Source organism: Phyllostomus hastatus, unplaced genomic scaffold (genome assembly GCF_019186645.2).
Source record: "Phyllostomus hastatus isolate PE091 unplaced genomic scaffold, TTU_PhHast_1.1 phas_contig_16, whole genome shotgun sequence".
Classification (NCBI taxonomy): domain Eukaryota; kingdom Metazoa; phylum Chordata; class Mammalia; order Chiroptera; family Phyllostomidae; genus Phyllostomus; species Phyllostomus hastatus.
Window position 1 is genome coordinate 21,319,692 of NW_025333643.1, and position 22,135 is coordinate 21,341,826.

General features: G+C 39.1%; 1 protein-coding gene across 1 annotated transcript in view; it reads right to left on the reverse strand.

Moving 5' to 3' along the window:
* ADAMTS9 (ADAM metallopeptidase with thrombospondin type 1 motif 9) overlaps positions 1–22,135 on the reverse strand; it is a 165,864-nt gene that overhangs the window by 88,981 nt on the left and 54,748 nt on the right. The window contains exons 13-21 of the mRNA XM_045832055.1: positions 19,465–19,646; positions 19,240–19,376; positions 17,590–17,707; positions 17,246–17,341; positions 8,993–9,159; positions 8,771–8,900; positions 7,584–7,710; positions 1,458–1,668; positions 822–986 (exon numbers count right to left, since the gene is read on the reverse strand). Of these exons, the coding sequence (XP_045688011.1) occupies positions 822–986; positions 1,458–1,668; positions 7,584–7,710; positions 8,771–8,900; positions 8,993–9,159; positions 17,246–17,341; positions 17,590–17,707; positions 19,240–19,376; positions 19,465–19,646 (1,333 nt within the window). The remainder of the gene's footprint in view (positions 1–821; positions 987–1,457; positions 1,669–7,583; positions 7,711–8,770; positions 8,901–8,992; positions 9,160–17,245; positions 17,342–17,589; positions 17,708–19,239; positions 19,377–19,464; positions 19,647–22,135) is intronic.

Below are 22,135 nucleotides of genomic sequence, written 5' to 3' on the forward strand. Positions count from 1 at the left end.
TATTGCTCTCCAGAAAGAAGGTGTAAGGAGTCACTCACTCAGTGAGAATCTCATGGGGCTATGTTAATAGTGAGTGCCAACACTAGCATAAAAGCAAGAAAGAGGCTCTAGCATCTTTGTCTAGCTATCCTGGGGCCACCTGTGCTCAGTAATAAAGGGTTCACCTTATGCTTCATAAGGTAAGGGGCAAGAAAGGTATAAATCTGGAATACTCAGCCTGGTACTTTCCCTTTTCCAAGTTTCCACTAGCAACTGGATGGATAAGTCAGATAAGTCACTCACTGGTATCTAATTCTCCTATTTTATTTTTATTATTTTTTAAAAATTTTATTGTTCAATTAGAGTTTTCCCCATTTTCCCCCATTACTTTTCCCTGCCCCACCCATCCACCTCCTACATTAAATTTTCTCCCCACCCCATTGTCTTAATTCTCCTATTTTTAATATCAGGAAGTAGGACACCTCATTATTTACTTTAGATCTAAGCCAGTGCAGTTTTATAATTACTAAAGCCTCGATTCCCTTTACATTGACTTAGCTAGGGCTCAAAGAGGAGAAGAGATGAGGGACTGGAACTTCAAAGTCACCAACAAAAGCTGCTGTGGTGGACGGTCCAGCTAAAACCACTGTGCCTCTGAAGTTGTAAGTGGAACAGTCATGTCCAGTATGACAGTCATGGAGTGAGTAGAGGACTAGAGTTTCTGTTTCCTCAACAGGAGAAGGGAGAAAGGTGCAGTAGGTTTAAACTTGAACAGCCCAGGGGAGACTTGGACTTAGAGTATCAGGGATGACCTAGGGGAAATAACAGCCTTCCCATCTCACCTCTGACCAGTCTCCCGATTTCCACTGTGGACAAGGTAAGTCATTGCACCTCTGAATGGTGACTTTGTCTTGATGTATGCATTTGCTATCATCCAGGACATCATTTTGTGTGTTGACACAAATAGCCCTTCTCCTCTGGATTCCACCACCACAGCTTTCAGAACACTGAAAAGACAAAAAACTAAATAAAATGGAGTTTCTTATCAAGCATGCTCAAGATCCTGGCTAGGCTGGCTTGTCTCTGCCAGACCTTAGAAACAACCAACCAGCCAACCAATCAATCAACCATCCTTGGTCAATTCTAGTTGTTATTTTGGGACAAACTGTTCATATTATCAATTTATTTGCCCGATTTATAATGAAGTCGGTATTAATGAATGGGTAAAGAAAAACAAAATTGGAAATGGCCTATGGGGTATGGAAAAAGTTATTGGATGATTTGTTCTAACATTACCAATTTTCCACGTGCCATGGCCATGTCAAGCATTACAAATTAATTCTGGTACTCTTTTTTCCATATAGCTAAACAGGGCTTCTCAACACAGTCCTAATGAATGAATTAGTTGATTCATCACCATCAACTAATCAGACTTACCATTCAAGAAGAAGAATCTCTTTTAGAGAAAATCAGCTTACCTCAGTCCAAGCAGAATAGCGCCAGCCTCCTGTGTTACATTCTCCTGAGCATTTTTCCTGGCTGCTTGGTTTGGGGTGACTGCTGCAAAAACTGTCATCAACCTTCTCGATCTTCCCATCTAGCCGGCTATATTTGGCACAGAAGATGTCTAATGTGCGGTACCCTAAACCACACTGGGCACTACATTCACTCCTGCTAGCAATGTGCCACCTGTGTATAACAACGGGAACAGACCAAGAGTTCTGTTACATGTCTTATCTATACTCAACTGGTGGAAGACTTGAGTTCATTGTTTTTCCTTAACTCAAATACCATGAAATGCAAAGCCACAGTTAGCTACTAAAATCCAATTTTAAACCAACATATTCCTGTATTTTTTCATGGCCACCAATGTACATGGAAGTCATGGAGTGGTGACTAGAGGCTCTGTTTTTGTAAAGATTTTCCCATGATACAGTCAATCTAAAATTCAAGCAAGAAAAAAAAATCCACTGGAATTCAACAGAAGAAAAAAAAGCAATTTTATGTTTAAAAGGTTCATATTCTACAGCATTTCATTTGTCAAGCAGGCTGCTTTTAAGAGAGAACCACTGTTGGAAACTCTCCTCAGGAAATCTCCTTTATGTAGGCCTATGCCAGAAAGTGCTCAGTGAACATCCTGTGAATTTATAAAAGAATGGATAATTTGGACTGTAATTGTGAATTTCAGTGTGCTGAACTGTGAGTAAAGGCCTTAAGTTCCTTGAAGACATGAATCATATGCACACAATTCAATTACACATTTTTTTTTTAAAAAAAGAAGGATTATTTTTTTAGAGCAGTTTTGGGTCCATGGTAAAGTTGAGAGGAAGAGATTTCCCATAAACACCCTGTCTCCTCAGTACACACAATCAACTCTACTACCAGCATCCCCCACTAGAATGGCACATTTGTTATAATGGGGGAACCTACACTGACACATTGTTATCACCCAAAGTCCATAGTTTGCATTAAGGTTCACTTTCAGTGTTGTACATTCCATGGGTCTGGACAAATGCATAATGACATGTATTCATCACTATAATATCATATAGAGTGTTTCCACTGCCTTAAAAATCTGTGTTCCACCTATTCATTCATCACTGAATTATACATCTTTATAATTAGTTTTGAATCTACAAATCTTTGTCAGACAGTACCTTTTCATCTATAGTACCCCATAATTGGCCTTTCTTGGCACACAGTAGGTGCTTAGAATGGGATAATAAATTGACTTGTTTTTTGATGCCCAGGAACATGATCAATGCTTATAATTTTTTTTAAAAAATGCTTAAACTGAATAGAATAGTCTAAATAAATAAACTTGAAAAATATTGTGTTGATTAAATCTAACAATCAAAGAAGATTACTGTCTTTATAGTCTTCATTTGGATTCACTCTTGACTATTAATTCTGTATTGTTCAGAAATTCAGTTGTTTGGCAAACACCAATGCCCTAAGAATTCTTCCATGGACACCTTTTCTGGACAAGGACTCAGGAAGAAAACAGGTGTACTGGACACATGCTTATTTTGCAAACCCTCACAAATGCTCAAAAGTAGGCCAGAGTTTACCTACTTTTGCATTTGGCATGTGAAGTGGGCTACTGAGATTTTCTGTTCCAGTGATAGAGTATATTGGGGTTTTTGCTCTAACTGGAACATGTTAAACGAGGGACAGTAAATCAATGCTTTATCTCATCCTGTCAAACTTTAATCTGGGTGAAGCCCCACTTCCCTAAGGAAGTAAGGCAAAAATATGGACCAATTCAGCAGAGGCATCTGGAACTTCAATCTGTTATTTAATTCTTGATTACCTTCTTTCTGCCTTCCTCACCATTTCCTTCTTGAATGGTTGTTTTCCATCTTGGGTAAGGGAGGCAAGATTCCTGCCCCCACAAGAAAACATCCCAGCAGCTCATGCTGGAAAAGTATAATAGAATCTCCATGAGATTCACACAATCCCTGGAATTTGAGCAGAGAACCTGAAAAGTTTGAAAGGTCCATAAGACTGCCTTGGGAAACTTCTCAAAAGTTATTATTTGGTTCATAGTCTCTCCCTGGAAGGTTGTCTCAACTTCAATGTTCTGAATTCATTCAGTTCGCTTCATGTAACGATGGTATTTTATTACCATATTTCAGAAAAACAAAGTGTTTGTTAATAAGTGGAGACAGAAAAAAACGTGATGTCTCTGTGAGTGTATGCTGCACTATGGCATTAAATAATTTTGGGAGCTACTGATTTAAGCAGGGTTCTGTATTGCAGAGCTTCTCAGAGCCTTCACAATGTTAATCAGTACTGTGAATGTCCACACAGGGGAGATGGTCAGTAAGGCTTCTCCGACATGCTGGTCCACCACAGATCATCTTGTGGGATTAAGGTTCCATAGACACACTTTGGGAAAAACTATTTTAGACTGTGACCAATTAGTAATAATTCTCTCTTCAATCTTTCAGTTTTATACATAGCCACTTGGCAATAATTAGTACAAATCACAATTATAGCAACTGTCAGGTAAACAGACGAAAGACAAAACACCTTCTTTGGGCTCGGTTTGTATCTTTGTATACTTTTCTGTGAACAACTTTATTTTTCCAACAATCCATAAAAGGCATAAAAATATGAGTTTGAATGATGACAAATGAAAACGATCTTCTACTTAATTTTAGATATAAGTATACACCTATCTAGTTATTATTAGGCTTTATAAGCTAATCCTAAACTTCCCTTTTCTTCCTTTCATTTTTAAATTCTTACTCATAAGCTGTTACTTGTACCAGACATTTCTACCAAAAAAATGGCTACAATTCCTTTACCTTCTTTTCTTTAATCAGCTAGAGGTGCTACCATCATCAAAGCCTGTTCCCTGAGTTGCTGTTTTCCTTTGGTCTCAGTAGAGTCTAAGTATTTCTTTTTTAAGTTAAGTATAAAAAAAGTTGACTTTCTCTGAATGGGAAATTTAGAATAGCAACTTTGATGCTCCTACTATATGATGAAATAAGATTTTAAGCCCTGGTTTTACCTAGGTATTATGAAATGATTTTTTTAAAGATTTTATTTATTTATTTTTAGAGAGGGAAGGGAGGGAGATAGAGAGAGAGAAACATCAATGTGCGGTTGCTGGGAGTCATGGCCTGCAACCCAGGTATGTGGCCTGACTGGGAATCGAACCTGCGACACTCTGAAATGATTTTTAATAAAAGTTAGAGAATGAGTTATGGAATCAGAAAGAACTAGGTGTGAATGCAAGCTCTGACACTTTTTAGCTATTTACCTTAGGTAGGCAACTTAACTTCACCAAGCTTCAGTGTCTTCATCTGTGAAATGGGGAAAAATAGTATCCATTTCACAGGGCTACTACGAAGATTATGAAGCAAGGCAAGCATAGCATTTAACATGCCAGTATGTGGCACCCACTCAAAGAAGTAGCTACTACTACTGCTACTATTACAATTACTACTACTACTACTTGGTGTTTTATTCACCAGCCAAGTTCAAGTATCATAACTCCACATAAATCAAGGGTGTCAAACTCATTTTCACTGGGGGCCATATCAGCCTTGTAGTTGCCTTCAAAGGGCCAAAATAATTTTAGGACTGTATAAATGTAACTACTACTTAACTGTTAAGGAGTTGAAATTACATTTAGCCCTTTGAAGGCAACCATGAGGCTGATATGGCACCCGGTGAAAATGAGTTTGACAACCCTGACATAAATCAATAAAACAGTTTGAGGAGATATCCAGTTGAGATCTTCTACACAATTCTACAGAAAAGTCTCACAGATTCAAGGCTACCTTTCAATGCATTCGTTTTCTAAAATTTGTTTTATATCTGAAAGCTTCCAATGCTAGAGGGACTTTGGAGAACATTGGATTAGCCAGCACCATTACAAACTACATTGTGGCTCATTGTGGAATCTGAAGTGAAAATTTTTAGTTTCTTGAAGTAACAGTTAGAACATTATCTCCATCATGAAATTGTTGCTCCATGGGTAAACTTAAAGCAGGGTTCTTAAAGAATCTTTTCTTTTTTATGGTCATGTTCTAGTACTCGAAATGCTTTGCACAAACTTGCCGTCCCTACAATTCTAAGAGCATGCTTGGTGCTACAGGCAGGAGTCCCACAGTATCTGCATTTACCATTCGAAACTGCCCCATTATCCGACTCTCCTGGTCTGATTCAGTGCAGAAATGACAGAGAAGGGGTCTAAGTAAGATAGAGAACAGGGATGGAGCGGAAAACTCCTGGGAGTTATTTCTTTTCACAAAGGAAGAAAAGCTACACAAAATGAAATCAATGAGTATCACTAATTATGCCCGAATTAAGAATGAAAACAGCTTCCTCTAAGGTTTTAAGAATTCAGGCTCAAGGGTCAAACAGGGCACATTTAAGCCCTGCTCTTTCACTAACTAGTTGGGTGACCTTGGGCAGTTTGCTTAACTTCTCTCAGCTTCTGTTTTCCTTATCTGTTAATTTAGAATAATAATAAAAATACTTATGTCAGTGTTTTGTTTAGTAGGTTATTAATAAGATAACTAAAGGGCATTAATATAATATGATATTAATTAATTAATAAGATTTATATATAAGAAAAGAACTATCTTATTAACATAAGACCATTAATAAGATAATTATAATTGTTAAAAATAGTCCTTAGTAAATGGTTGACTCTATTATTACTTGCAGAGTAGTTATCACTCTGAATAATGTAATTAATATTAGTGTTATAATGGTGTTTTCAGTGATAACTGATATAAAGCTAATTGTAAAATGTCACCTTTTCCAGTTTATTGAGGGTGTGCTTCAAGGACTCTACCCATCAATTCAATGTTTCCTCCCTAAACTTGAGCAATTAATTCAGGTTAGTATTAACTACCTAATTATTTTTCTGAAAAGACTTTTAATTCTAACTTAACTCAATTGGCTGAAGCAATGGGTTCATATGGATGTTACCTATAACAAGAATAATACTGCCTAGTATAAATGTCTGCCTTTTAATGCTTTGGGATTTTCCTTCTATAATGGCCTCCATCAATGCTTTTTGACAAGCTGTGAGCTTGTGACCCTGAGTGGAGAGGAAGTGTTGTGGGGTGGAAAGAGCCAGGGCTTCAAAGGCAGAGACTTCAGATTAGGACTGGCAAAGATGTAACACTCACACCATGTCTCTCCATCCTGTTCCCATGACAGACATGACTAATTGACAACAGCACTGCTCTTCTCTCTTATAACCTTGAGAATGCCTTCCTATCTTCACTCCAGTTCTACAGGCTGCCAATACCACTTAAGAGGATTTAGCATGATGATGTGGAACTTGAAAATGCTTAAGTATCCATCTTGCTTCTAATGAATGGTGAGACCTTAACAGATTTCCAAACTATTCTACATTTATATACATTTTTTCTGTAAAAGGAGGATAAAGCACCAACTCATGTTACCAGTATTTAGCTGATATATAGACTATCCAATGCAATACCCAGACTACTTAATATTCAAACATGACACAGCCAACTTTGCAGGCAAATGGGAAAACTAAAGAATTTTGCACGCATCAACTATTTCTCAGCTCAGATTTCAGATTTCTCTTAAATACAAAAGTGAGTGAATATTTAGACATTTGTATACAGAATTTCTTCTAATTCCTTCTATGACTCTACCTTAGTACACTATAACTTTCATGTGCATAAGAGTTCTACTGGGGCTTATATACTCTGGGTGACTATAGAACATTATAGGTATTTTGAATAATAAAGTTTCCCCCTTATCTGATGACTTTCAAACTAAACTTTTGCATAAGATGCAACTCAACCATAATAATACCCACACAGTGAGTTGTCAGTGTCAAATGAAAAGTGTTTTTGGCAAGTGCCATGTTTTACTAGTTAGTTTTAATCCTTAAGAAAGAGATAAGATGTTTGTAGGTGTATGGGTTGGATCATCAGTTTCAGAGGGATGGGAAATTGGTTAATGCTTCATTTCACAGAAACACAAGGAAGGGGATTAAAGCCCATCATCCCCTGCACCTGCTCCTGTTTCTCAAATGCAGAGACCTCCTGCAAGACCCTCACAACTCATTTGTAAAGACCATGGGGAAACACTGGCCTTACCTCAGATCACAATCTGTGCCACAGGGTTCAGTGATGGGTCCTGGCTGGGGCAGCTGATAACACCTTTGATCAGAAACTGCAAGCTGATCAGATTCCCTGGTGCAAATGGGTTTTCGTTTCCGCTCCCCTAAGCAGCAGGAAAAATTAGAGAAGAGTATCCTATTCCACTTACTATTTAGACCAGGAATTGGTAAACATTTCCTGTAAAGGTTTAGATAGTAAATATTTTTGTAGGCCATATGACCTTTGTTGAAACTACTCAACTCTGCCACTATAGGGCAAAAGCAGCTGCTCACAGGCAGCATGTAAAAACTTGGTGTGCCTGTGTTTCAATAAAACTTTTATTTATAAAAGCAGGCTGTGGGCTGGAACTGGCCCACTGGCTGTGGTTTGCCAACCCCTAATTCAGACAAAAGGAAACAAAATAAATAACATATCATACAACTACTAAATCTATGTCTCTGGAAAGTCAAAGTGACAGCTGATTCGTTTAGCTTCACACATGTGTGCAGACCTCTCAGGATGAGAAACCCTAACAGATCCTGAAGCCCTAAAAAAGCTTAACATGCCAGCCAAAAGTGATGAGACAGACTCAGTACAGAGGTTAGAGAATGCATGCAGATAGTTGTATGAAGAGCATGCATATTTGACTGTTCCTTAAAAAAGTTAAAAACACCTCCATTCTTTTTTAATTCAAAATATCTCAAAGTGAAACAAATCAAATAAAGAAAGAACTGCATGATCTCACTTATATGTGAAATCAAAAAAGAATACCAAACTCACAGAAAAAGATTTCAGACAAGTGGTTGCCAGAGGTGTGAGCTAAAGGTAGGGAGGGGACAAAATGGCTTGAAAGTGATCACAGCTACAAACGTTCAGTTACAAGACAAGTAAGTCCTGGCGCTGTAATGTACAGCATGATGACTGTAGTTAACAATACTGTGTTGTCTACTTGAAAGTTGCTAAGAGAGTAGATCTTAAAAGTTCTCATGGCAAGAAAAAATTGTAACTGTGTGTAACGAATGATAACAAACTTACTGTGGTATTTTGCAATATATCAAATCATTACATTGTATACCTTAAACTTATACAGTGTTATAATATCCATCCTATGCCAATAAAACTGGAAAAACAAACAAACCAAAGGAATACCTCAAGTCCCCCAAACTCAACCTAAAAACTGATACCTTGGCAGGGTTTGCTGCAGGCTTGCCAGGGCCCATGACTGTTCCAGTAGAATTGCTGGGGCTTGTCTTCTATTGGAATGTTGAAAGAATAGCGCACATCGGGGTTGTGCAGCTTCCCCACCGACAGCACCTGGGATGTGCAGACAAAAGGGAGACGATGTCTGCAGGTCTGGTGATCCCAAGAGGAAGAAAAGGGTTGTGGGCTCATGGTCAAGATTTTACCTGAAGCAAAAGGTCTTCTTCAATGCGATCTGTGCAGTTAATTCTCTCCACTGCATTGTAAGACCCACTGTACTCTAGCAGAGTATTCCCAATATAGATTTCCTTTTTGGCCATTGTGACAACGAAGTCTCCATTTAGCAAGAATTCACCTGTACTGTTTGATAAAGCTGTAGATAGGAAAGCAGAATACACCGATTTGCTGCCAACTCAATGTATGAAATAGAAAATAACACTTTGTTAAAGGACCTATAGTAATAGACAATAGGGTGGGGAATGACTGAGGAAGCGGGGCAGGGTAGGGGTGGGCAAGGCAGGGGAGAGCAATGGCGGAAAAATCAGGACAACTGTAATTGAATAACAGTAAAAATAAAAAATAAATAACACTTTGATAGAGAGTCAGAGTGCAAAGAATATGGACTTTCAGGCAAATAGGCATGGACTCGAATCCCAATTTTGCTACTTGCTGGCTATGTGTCCTTGGGGAATCACTTTCTCTTACACAGTCTCCATTTCCTTACTTCTAAAACAGATAAAAGCACTACCCTTCAAGGTGACTCTCAAAATTAAGAGACAATATAAGCATCCTAAATTAGCCTAAGGTTTGTTACACAAGCCTCATAGTTGCAGGATTATAGAGGGAAACAGAAGTGTTAGGATTTGAAAATATTTACAATGAACTGAACACATACAAAATTGGCTGCCACACAAATATCCCTCTCTACTTTACATTAGATTTAGTTGCCATTATTAAATCTATGTTAGTGTTCTTTGACAGATGTGGAAATCTGAAAATCCATGGCCAATATGATGCTATAATGTCACTTTTTCAGTGAGGCCCACAGTGGTGACCAGCCTCCGATACAGGCCCAATGACCTTTGCCTCCTGCAAGTCCCCTCATGTGTCATTCTCTCCCACACTGAATAGCACTGACTGTGTCATCACTAGGACATTGAAGAAATGACAGCGTGACTTCCAAAGCCAAGTCAAAGGCATTGTGGCTCCACCTTGCTCTTCTTTCAATCTCTGGTCTTAGGAAAAGCCAGCCATCATATTGCAAAGAAACCAAAATGGCCCCATTGAGGGGCTTGTTGGAAACAGCAGTGAAAAACTCAAACCTTCTGCCAACCTGTCAAGTTTCAGATCCCATCACAGTCTTGACTGGTCTTGACTGCCACCTCATGAGACATCTCAAGCCAGAAACACCCTGCTATGCTGCTCCCAAATTCCTGTCTTACACAAACTAGGAGACAGCTTATATTTGTTCTCCTAAGCCATTGTGTTTTGAGATCATTTGTTAAACCATAAAAGCTGTGCAACAGGCTTACCCAGATCATTATCTTTAAAACTGCAACCCCCTGCCCCTGCCAGCACAGATCTCTACTTCCTATACCCTTTCCTGCCTTCATTTCTCTCCACAGCACTTTGTTGATGTGCTCACTCCCCAAACAAGAGTATCTTCCCCAAGAGGACAAGGATGTAGGGACTGTCCTATTCACTTCTATGCATATCCCAGCTTCTGAAAGAGAACTTGGTACAATTGATGATCAATAAATACTTTGTTTGGAAGAATAAATGAAGCTACTGCAGACCTTCCAAAAGATAAAACAAACGGTAAATGAAAAAGTAATGTTGGAGAACTGCCTGCAACAAATGCCAAAATATTGGCCAACAAATAACCTGACAGACTAGTGGAAAACATAGGAAAGAAAACAGACAAGGAGAATGAGGTGACCTTTGCTTTCAGATGAATGATTTATCAAAGTGTCAAGAGAGACTATTGTGAAAGTGAATAAAGCCCTAGAAGTCTTTAAAAAAATGATTCCCTTTCAGAGTTTACTGTTAAATTCAAATGTTAAATGAAGAATATACTACTCTGATATATGACTTGACTAGAAAGCTTAGCAAAAAAAAAAAAATTATCAACTGCTTTATTCTCCATTCTCAAAACCTGGACATGACAGAAATTAAAATGTAATTTTATTGAACCTAAGAATAAGAAAAAAATAAATTTATTCTCATACTTTTTGATCAGTTTCTTTCCCCTTAGTATTTATTATTAAAATTTTCATTTTAAATACTAGTGCCCCCACCTCACAGTATCCCTGCTCTTTGAATAATGAATCCTCCTAAGTATTGGGCTAGACATGAAATAGACACTCAACAGATCAGAGCTACTAAACATCAGGCTCTGAACAAAATATTAGAGAAAAGCCCCCTTATCCTTTACAAATTGTGCATAATTAGCAAATGACAGCAGGAAAGGAACCCTTGAAATATCCAGGGTATGTGTTTAGGTGAATAAGGGGAACATGGAAATTTAACTGATGGATAGCAAATAGGTTTTGTCCTGAGCATTGATGCCCACCAGTGGACACTAGCTGGCCAAGAAACTACACTGGATAGGAGTCATTGGCAGCTTCATGTCTTGGCATCATTTTAATGGAAATCTGTCTTAGTTGTGGGATGGGGAGTGGGCCAAATGTCCTAATCCTAAGTGTTTGCCAGATCATCATCATCTGTCTTTCATCCACACAGATAGTGCAATGTCTCTTACTGTGCAGGCAGAAGCAATGTGTACATAGAAGAGGTTTAGAGGATTTAGGGGGAAGTAGGTATTTTACCCTTACGTGGTGATCAAAGAGGGCTGAGACAAGCTCTGAATATTCTTCGTGGCTCAGTAGCAGTAAGGTCCTTGCTCTCTTGCACAGAGAAACCTCATAGAGCTCACTAAACTGGACACTGCCCTGATGCAAAGACTACTCTTTGCAGGATCAGGAATTAAGCATTGAATTCTGACCCTAATCCAGCACTTCACTATCGTAATTCCCACCCAAGTAAGCCCCATCTGGGCCCTAAGGGAAGAATAAGATGCTTCACATGAAATGGTGGGGAAGAACATAGTAACACAGGAAAAAAACTTTAAAAAAGCGTTTAAAAACCCTCCAAAATTGTGGCTGCTTTTTCTTAGCTCAAAATTCTTTGGCAGTCCCTAATACCTACAGAATTTTAGTTCAAAGTCATTAAAATAGCTTTTCTATATCTTTACAAATCTTATTCTGACCTATTTTTCCAGTCCCACCATTCAGTTCCACTGATAAACCTCAATTTCCAGTCACATGTATCCCCAAGCCTGGTTAGTCATATAGTTTTCTACAGGGAGGCAGAAACTGAAGTGGTTAAGGGTGTAGGATCTAGAGTCAGACTGATAAGGATTCCAATTCTTCCTTTCTCTTTGTGTGATCTTGAGTAAGTTACTTAACCTCTCTAAGCATCAGTTTCTTCCTCTGTAAAATGGATTTCTCACAAGATTGTTAAGAACATTAAACACAATAGGACACATAGGCTTCTGTTCCTGAGAGATCATCATGCCTTTATATGCACTGTCTCCTTACCATATCTTTATCGATGCCTAACGTATGGATGAGAAAAGCATGACTTAAATAATAGTAAAACATTTTCCCAAGGCCAGATGACTTTCCATCATGGAAGTCTGTCCCCAAAACCTGTTAACTACGGAAGTTTTCTAAGAAGGATGTCAACAAATGTTTGTTAAATGAGTAAATGAATTCATGCATTATTTTTCCTATGTAAAATAGAAACTAAATATGTTTAGCTATGAATTTTTTAAAAACGTAAATACTTTGTTTTGCTAGACTGCATAATCCCCTTTAGTAAAACAATCATTTAAAAATGTACTTTTACAAGGCCAAGAAAGATCCTAGTCCATAGTAGGTGCTCAATCCATAATGTGGAAACCAGGAGTGATTAACTGAACCTGGCATTCATGACAAGGAGAATAGACTGCTTCCTGCCAAGTAACTGTTTTTTTTTTTTTTTTCTGTCAGTGTGAACCTCTGACAACCTCACCTCTCCTGCAGCTTCCACCATATGAGACCCACCGGCCAGGCAAATGCACAAATTTCAATGGGTCACTGATTGGAGATGAAGTCGTTTCCATGGCACCTGGGGCCTCCTGCAGCTGCCTCCTAATGTGGCTCCCTTATGTGGTGATGGCAGGACATGCTGCTAGCAAAATCACCCAGTTCTTTCAAGTGAAGTGGCCTACTAACTACCCAGTTGATGCTTCCCTAAAATGGGGAAATGAGATGTCACAAGGCCAGTCTGTAAATAAGCTATAATTCAGTTCCGTTCATATTCAAAGAGCACCATTTATTTTAGGTGAACTCTGGGGCTCCTTTCCAAAGCCTCCAGGCTTCTTCTTGTACTCATGCTGACTTGAATATTTCACCCTTCACTGCATCTCCTTATCCCAAAGATGGTGAGTAGGGAATGAGATGGGAGTCACCGTGTGAAGTGATCTTCCGCTTTACCTTGAACTGAATTGATTCCTGTCTTCCCATTGCCACAACTAATCAAAGGCTACATGTACTGGAGGCAAATAAGTATCACAGAAATGACTCCTTTTTCTCCTCAAGAAATACAAACATGGTGGTACTGGGTGCAGCCTGGCTTTAACTCAATGGGAGGGAGGCATCTGTGTGAAAGAGTGACCTTCGACAGGGAGATTTTCTGCTTCAGTACCTTGTGAAACAAATAGTTTCCTGAAAATAACAGTCTATTGCCCAACATCCTGCTAATGCGATTAGAGGAGCTAATTTCCTGGCTTTGTTTCCCCCACATTTTACCCAGCAGAGCTGGGTTGCTACAAAGACCCTCTGTCTCCTAGAAATGGTTCCCTCCCCAAAACATTCAGAAAGAATATGGCTGGGCTGACCTATAAAAGATTATGGGGGTAAGGATGAAGATTGCTTAGCAATGAAACAGCTGTGAATGGACTTGAGCAAGATCCAACAGTGGGTTTTTAGACCTTCTTAGAGCATTTACTGCACCTTTCTTGAAGTCAAGAGCAAACTTTTACACACACCAGATCTGATGACATCATATTCTTCCTAACTTGTTAAGAAACCACTGCAAGGCTCAAAGGCTCTGAAGTCTCAACCTTCACACTCAGTGAACTGTGACCTGCCATCTCTGCTTGCACACTTGTCATGTGTATCCAGAGAGATGTTCTTTTGCTAACAGATGAGTTAACCATTCCATTCCATTAAAGAGCCATGACTGCCTCAGACTGCCTGTCCCAGAGGACAAATCTGTAATTCTAGTTTCATTCTTTACCAAAAGATTAAGAAACCTTCAGTGAGGAATAAAAGGTTATCAGAAGGCCTTCCTCACTTCAGGCACCTGACCTGATTAATGAAGTTGAATTGAATTGAGGCTCCTACTTGAAGAGATTACTTTTCCAAGAAGGAGAAGAATAAGGGAGAATCCTTCTCCCTTTCAGGGAAAAGAAAGGAGGTCAACATGGCTTTCAGTTCTCAGGAAATTAATTTATAAAGGAGGCTGTATGCAATGCTGCTGGATTTAATTAGAAAGTAGTAAGGCTACATGCTCAAATTAATAACCCAATGTATGAAGAAAAATGTTTAACCCATTTTCGCAGTGATGGAATGACAAATGTGGGATTGTCAAAAAAATAATTTGAAAAGAATCGCCAAGATCTTTGTTAACTGTCTTAAAAGTCACCACTTATTTAGATACATAGGATGTGGAAAGCTGATTCAGCCACTAAATAATTAATTCCAAGTTAAGACTTTATGTTCTTCAAAAGAAGGGGTGACTTTGTCTATTTCTACAGTAATCCCATCCTCCATTAAGCACACAGTAGGTACTCCATAATGAGAAATGGTTGTTCAACAATTCAGCAATCATGTACTTAGCATCATGTGTAGGCTTTATATCAAGAGCTAAGGATATAAAGACACAGCCTCTGACCTTAAAACCTAGTGGTCATATGATAGATAAAACACAAGTTGTCTCGTGTCTGTTGATGGCCACTTCATCCTCTCAGTTGCTCAGGTCCAAACCTTGAAGTCACACTCTCTTTCTCTTACATACCATAAGCACCCATCAACAAATCATAATGCCTCTGTTTTCAAAACATATCCAGAAGTTTACCATGTACTATAGCTCTGCTGACACCACTTGGGACCAAAACGCATCCCATGTATTATTGCAGTAACTTCCTAACCAGTCTTCCTGCTTCTGCCCTATACCCTCCCTGACCATCTATTCTCAACATAACAGCCAGAGTCCTTCTTTGAAAAATAAAACAATTATATCATGCCATTCCTCACTCAAAACCCCAGGTAGTTCCCCATGTCTTTCAGTATAATCCTTTCAATGGTTACATGGCCCTTTCTGATCTAGCCCTGATACCTGTTTAAACTCATCTAGGATTCTCTGTGCTCACTCTGCTCCAGCCACACTAACCTCCCTCTACTCTTGGAACAGTCCAGACATGCTCCTCCTTCAAGGATCTTGGACTGGCTGTTCCCTTTGCTTGGAATATTCTTCCTTCAGGTGTCTTTTTACCTCTTACTACATTTCAAATATTTCAACACCACTGTTCCCAGGCCATCCTCAATATCCCAATTTCCATTATGCTGTTCTATTTTCTAATACCACGTATCATCTTCTAACAGCATGTAGTTAGCTCATCTATTACATTAATGTCTATTTACTGCAGTGATTTTCAACCAGTGTGCCCCAAGAATTTTAAAACATGCAATACTTAACTATTTAATCAGGGGCATTGACCTCTTTTCCCTTAGATGGTCAAATAAAAATGACCAATACAACAATAGCAATCCTGTATGAATGAATAAAAATTATACCTATTTTGTCAGATCAGCATAAAATATATTTTTTGGTATGCTGCAGAATTTTAGTAATTAGTGTATGTGTGCCATGAAATGAGCAAAGTTGAAAATCACTGCTCTACTCCTACCAAAAAATAAGTTCCAAGAAAATAGAGATTTTTATTTATTTTTTAATTTTTTCCATTTTTTATTGTGCCTAGCACATATTAAATAAGTGACTGATTGAATGAATAATAACACACTGGAGAAGACACTATAATGGAGTTATGTCTAAATATTATATTTAATTAGCATGCTTGACTCAAGGATCACTGTCTATCTGATGAAAGATTTTATACAGACATTCCAAAATATAGAGTTTTTTTTAAGATTTTATTTATCCATTTTTAGAGAGGGAAGGGAGGGAGAAAGAGAGAGAGAGAGAAACATCAATGTGCGGTTGCTGGGGGTCATGGCCTGCAACCCAGGCATGTGCTCTGGCTGGGAATCAAACCTGGGACACTTTGGTTCACAGCCCACACTCAATCCACTGAGCTACACCAGCCAGGGCTTAGATAGAGGTTTTAATTTAACTAATACTCATTTACTATCTCAATATGCTCAAATGTTTGGAGAAGCCTCAACAGAGATTGTATTCAGGTGGGTAAAAAGAGGTCCTGCCTGGTCATTATAGGAGAGAATGTATATTAGCACACTCATTTCTTTTAAAAACTGACTGCCCAGCAAGACTGCCCTGATTTCATCTAGATCGGAGTGCAAGCCATACTGCTTTTCATGGCTAGGAGGACTCTCATTGTGCAAGTTGGTTGTGACCAGTTGAACCCCTTTCTGTCATGACCCCATGCCCATGTACTCTTCTTAATTAAATGGCTGGCAAATTTCATAATCACTAATTGCAGTTTATGGAATGATAAACTGAAGTGAGACGGGGCTAAGCAAACTGTTGAAAAACGAACACAGGGTTGTTGGTGTCTTGTGGTTTAAATATAAGGAATAGATATGAATTAATCATGTGCCTGAGCATGGTGAGAGAAGGATGAAGAGTCTGTAAAGTAACAAGGTAGGCCATTCTAGTAATGACATGAGAAAGATATTGCCACTATAGAATCTTTTGGAATGATTAGGCATAATGAAATACTGAATAAGTCCACCAGTGGTCTGCTACTGGTTAGAGCTGATAATGTAAAAATTGTCAGGTAATACCTCTAATAAAACATTTGCAAGTCAGTTACCCCAGGATAGATTATTTGAAAAAGACTCAGAGAATAATGATTTTATGCTAATTTATAAGGCAAGTACTTCAAAATTTGATTTAGGACCTTTCTATTTTTTTAAGATCCAGAGTAAAGTCCTTGATATTGACTAATATAACTACATGACTCTTAAATCAATGCTCTGAGTGTGTACATATGAGGGAGAAATAAAATGGTGATTTTGAAGATCACTTTCTTTTATGAAAATACATGACACCTGAAAGTTCTCCATGTGCAACAGGGAAAAGGAAGTAGTTACTATCTGCCAACTGCTCCAGAAAAGGAGAATTCCTGCAAATAGTAGGGGCACCCATCTCACCTAAGTAGTTATCATCCTCTGGTCTCCCTGAGAAGCTGTGCTGCCGCACATCGATACTGGTAGCACCAGCTGGAATTCGGACCACTGTATTATAACCTGAAAAGAATTAAGCAGAAATTCAGTATTCCATAGCATGGGTCACTTTCTCTAAGCATGAAAAAAAGTGTGGGAAACAAAAGAATATAATATAACTCTCACTATTGGGTGCCTTATAAACAGATGGGTAATGCACCTCAACAAGATTGATCTTACTGCTTGACATTACTTGTTACATATTACATATGGTGAACAATGTCACACTTAGAACACTTTCTTTCTCATGGTTGTTAGGAACAGAATCTTACCATATTTTGCTGTATTAAACGTTCCTGCCACCGTTTTGCATGAAGAATTGTCACCACCGCACACCCCGCATTTATCTTTCCGGGCTTTTGAGTTTAAAACATGATCACATCCAGCTTGCTTTTAAAAAGAAAACACTTCAAGTAAGTATTGTTTCAATAGTCTACCTCCATATAATGTTTATTATAATTATAATTAAACATTATAGTAAGTATAATAAAGATTATAAAACAATAAGCTATGTGTTTCTTTGCATGATGTACCCTCAAAATGACAACCAAGTTAAGTCTCTTTAAGCTTGCAAGGGTTGAGAACTCAAACTGGCTATGGAAAATATGGTCCTTGGACCAGCAGCCCTGAGCATCCCGGGTGCTGTCAGAAAGGCAGATTCTTGAGTCCCACTCAGATCTATTGAATCACGGTAGATTTTCTGGCAGATTAACAAGCTCCTTAGGAGCTGCATCTACAGATTAAAGTTTGAGAAGCACTAGTCTACAGATAAGTGGAGTAAATGAAAATAATAATTTGGGATTGGAAAAAAGGAGCAGTGAGGACTATACCCAATTAAAGAGCTCACATTCTATCTTAAGGGAGCAGCTGCTGTGCACTCCAGGCTACTTCCACCATGTAGAAACAGGAGCCCAGTGTTGACATTTCCCAATTTTTCAAGACAAGCAGGAAATTTTATTTTATGTGAAGTTGCCTATGGTTAAATATTGACCATAAATGGGGACAAAGATGGCTGCAGACCACCACTTTGAGGCCTGAGGCTCCAAATGGCCTCCTGAATTTCTTCCCATCTCAATGCAAAGCACAAGTGTAGACAGAGGTCTGAGGACAACAGCAATAACCAGAAGACTAGGAAGACAGAGTTCATATTCTCATCCATTTGATTCCTTTGTAAAAACTAGTCTCCAAGGAGAAACTCAAGTGCTTATATAAGGTGGACTGACAAGGAGGCAGTGTGCACCGTCAGTCATGTCAGCAATACTCTCAGATGCTCTTTCAATCAGATCTTCCCGATCAGGAGCTCTGATCTGCCATGGACCACGTGAAAGAAACAAACATAGCATCTCATAGGTCTGCTGTGTTAGGAATGATTTCTGACTGTGAGCATAGTGAAATGGCATCAAGTCCTTGAGAAATCATTGCTTTGGAGCTTTACCATTGGCCAGATGTTTCTAGATTTCTCTTTGAAGGGTAAATAACAGGCATGTCTCAGGCAGAAGCTAGCTTGCTTAAAATCAGAAAGACAAATCTCAGTGAGGCCAGCTCTTCCTCATGTGATTATTCTGAAGCAGAGCTATTTAACTTAGAAATTGCCGTCAGGAAGCATTTGGCTCTAACCTTAAGCACTGAGGTTACAGTAAAGAAGTGTGTGTGTAAATGATTGCAATAAATCTTCACAGGGAGGTTTTGTACAGACCTCCAGAGAGGCTGATAATGTCAAGAAAAATCCAGGGCAGTGGTTCTCAAACTTTGGCATGCATCAGAATCAGGGGATGTTGATGTTGTGTTGGGGGCCTCACTTTGAGCACCACTGCCCCAGAGATAGTGCACAAGAATTAGCAGCTGCTACCCTGTTAAGAATGACACAAACCACAGCTTGGCAGTACAACAACACAGTGATGAAAACACCATTTGGTACTTACCCGGCAAAGGCCTTGGACACAGATATCACTGGTGTTCTCACCACATGGGGTCCCATCTATCACTTTGTCTCGGAGCTGATAATAGACTGTGCTCCCTACAACCCTGCAGAACAACCTGCATCGGTCCTTCAACAAAACTAGAGAGGAGAGACATAATGCAGTGTGACTTTCATGCCTGGACCCATACCAGCCTGCCAACCATGCACACTGCCCCGAGACACTTACTTCCACTGTACTTAGGCACCCAGCGCACATTTGGAGGTAGACCGTTGATATTAAAATGCTTCCCATCAAACTGAGAACACTGCTCCTCTCGGAAGTCTCGTATCTGCTTGAGACATGGCTCTGTGTTGCAAGACTTAAATTTCATTCTATTCCCTATACAGTACTTTCCACCATTTTTTGGCCTGAGAAAAGGTAAAGAACACACTTAACTCTCTTATAATGTATTTCTCAAGCATCACTCTCTCATCTGTGGCATCCTGTCTTGCAGGGAAGTAAATTTGAAGTAGCTGGAGACAGAGAACAGGACCAGGGCTCTAAAATCTGGGTTTGCATTTTGCCTTCAACACCATTTAGTGTCTAACCTTGGGGAAGTCACTTAACCTGGAAGCTCAGTCCTTCCCATCTGTAAAATGGCAAGGTACTGTTCGGTAAGGCTGTTGTAAAGATAAAGTACTAGAGTGTGTAACTTAAAGTATGAAATAAAAAGCCTGGAATCTATTGTGTCATTTTGTCTCCTCTTTCTCTCAAACATCCAAAGTCCTTCGATTTTAAAAATGTAGGTGAAAGGTACAGATGAATAAATGTCCCCTGTCTACTTTCCTACTGACATTCTCATGGTAAACCATCCCAAACCTTTGCATCCCACTTCCATGCATTCTGTTCCTCCTCTTTCCCCACCAATAACCACAGTTTTTGTTTGTTTTAGAAATAAGGTGGAATGAAGGGAATGGGTTTGCCTGTATTTTGACTAAGTTAATAGGAGAAGCAGGAGAGAGCATATTGGCTTCATTACCTTTTGTGTGACAAGAGAATGGAGTATGTCTTACAAAGTATCACAGTGCAAGTTTAATTTCTACATGCAACCCGTACATGTATTTTCCAGATGTGACCCAGAGAGTAAATTATACAACACATATCCCAGCAGTCAACATCTTGCCAAATTCATCATGGAAACTGGAAGATCACAGAATCAGACGATGTCTGGCTCACCCACCCAGGGCTGGAGCAGCTCAGATTTCACTGGTACCCTAGGACACCTCTCAAACCTACCCACCTTTCTTCTTGGAAATGACTCCTTTAGAGTGATTTGGACCTCAAAGAAATGTTTTTTGTTTTGTTTTATTAAACCAGGCCTTGGGGGAATGGGAAATATATCCAAGCCCATACAGTACAAAACAAGACACAGACTAGCAGAATAGGTAAGAGTTGGATCTGGCTTCTACTCTTGCTCTGTCCTCACTGTGTGACCTTAGACAAAGTTCTTAAGTCCCTGCACTTCATTTTTCTCCTTCCCTAAAATAAGTGCACATAGTACATGCTTGAAATGTTAACTACTATGATATTATATGAGTATTCCCAATCTAATCTGATCCAATTCAGCAGTTTGCTTGTTCAGAGCACCAAACCTGAGCTGTAACAGGGTTTGCATTGTGAGGTGGGACTCAGTGCTTCTACAGAGTGCCCAAGTCTTAGGAAGGGCCACCTGGCCATGACACTGTCATAAACACGTTCCCTCGATCAAAGATTTGTAGAGTAAGGTAAGAGCATAGGCTTTGTAGTTACAAACTGGGCACTTCTGTGTAAGGTCCCTAGCCTCTCTGAGCTCCATCCTGCACATGTAAAACAGAGATGATACTGTGCCCATGAAAGGCTTGTTATGTATCTGAGTCTGATAAATATTTATTATGAAGAAGACTGTACCCAGTGATGCAAAATGGCACATAACCCAGCAGTACCTCTCCGATTGTTTTCCCATTAAACACAATTAAGGCCATAAGCTTTATATTTGCATTGTGCATTTGAAAAGCCAAAACTCACTCATGTTTTGCTCAAGAGAAAGGCAGAAGTAATTTTACACCAAGCAAGAGGAGGTTAAGAGAAGTTAAATACTTTGCCCAAGGTCCCACCGATAAAAAAGCAGAGACAGGACTGGAAGTCAAGTTTCCCAGGTTCTTTCTCTATGCTCTTTCTGCTACATCATCCAGGTGCTGTAGTCCAGAATCTTTTATATTTCTCTTTTGATGCCATTTAGAGATACATACAACCTTGGTTTCTTGGATACCAAGCTCTTCTCTCAGTACAGAGGCACCCAGTCGCATGCATAAAATATCAGGCTACATGTGAATAATAGATCAGGCTCACACAGCTGTGCAGGTAAAACTGGCTTTACATGTGCTGCAAGGACTACCTACCCCTTCAACTTTTCCTCAGACAGAAATTATCTTTGTGAATCTTTTTAAATGGCCCAACTAACTATAGTGCATTGATCATTTATTTATTGCCTGAAAATAATTCACATTTCTTTCTCTTTGAAAATAAAATTTTTTAGAAGTCGATTTTTTTCTTTTGGTTTTGTTACATAATGAATCTTAGCTGACTTTTGCAATTGACCAAATGCAGCAGTGCTCTGGGTTGTGAATAGTTAATGCTTGTAGGTGGCTTTCCTGCAGATAACAGCACTTTCCATCTTTGCTTGCTTTGACTACTATCAAATGGCAAATAGCATTTAGTGATTTATTTTTACAAATAACTTTTTAAAGAGAGAAGGGGAGAGACGGATAATAGGGGAAAATAGGGGGAGGGCCATCTAGGAACATTTATAAAAGACACATGGACAAAGCCAAAGGGGGTAGATTCAAGGGTGGGAGGCAGGGATAGGTGCGGGGAGGGA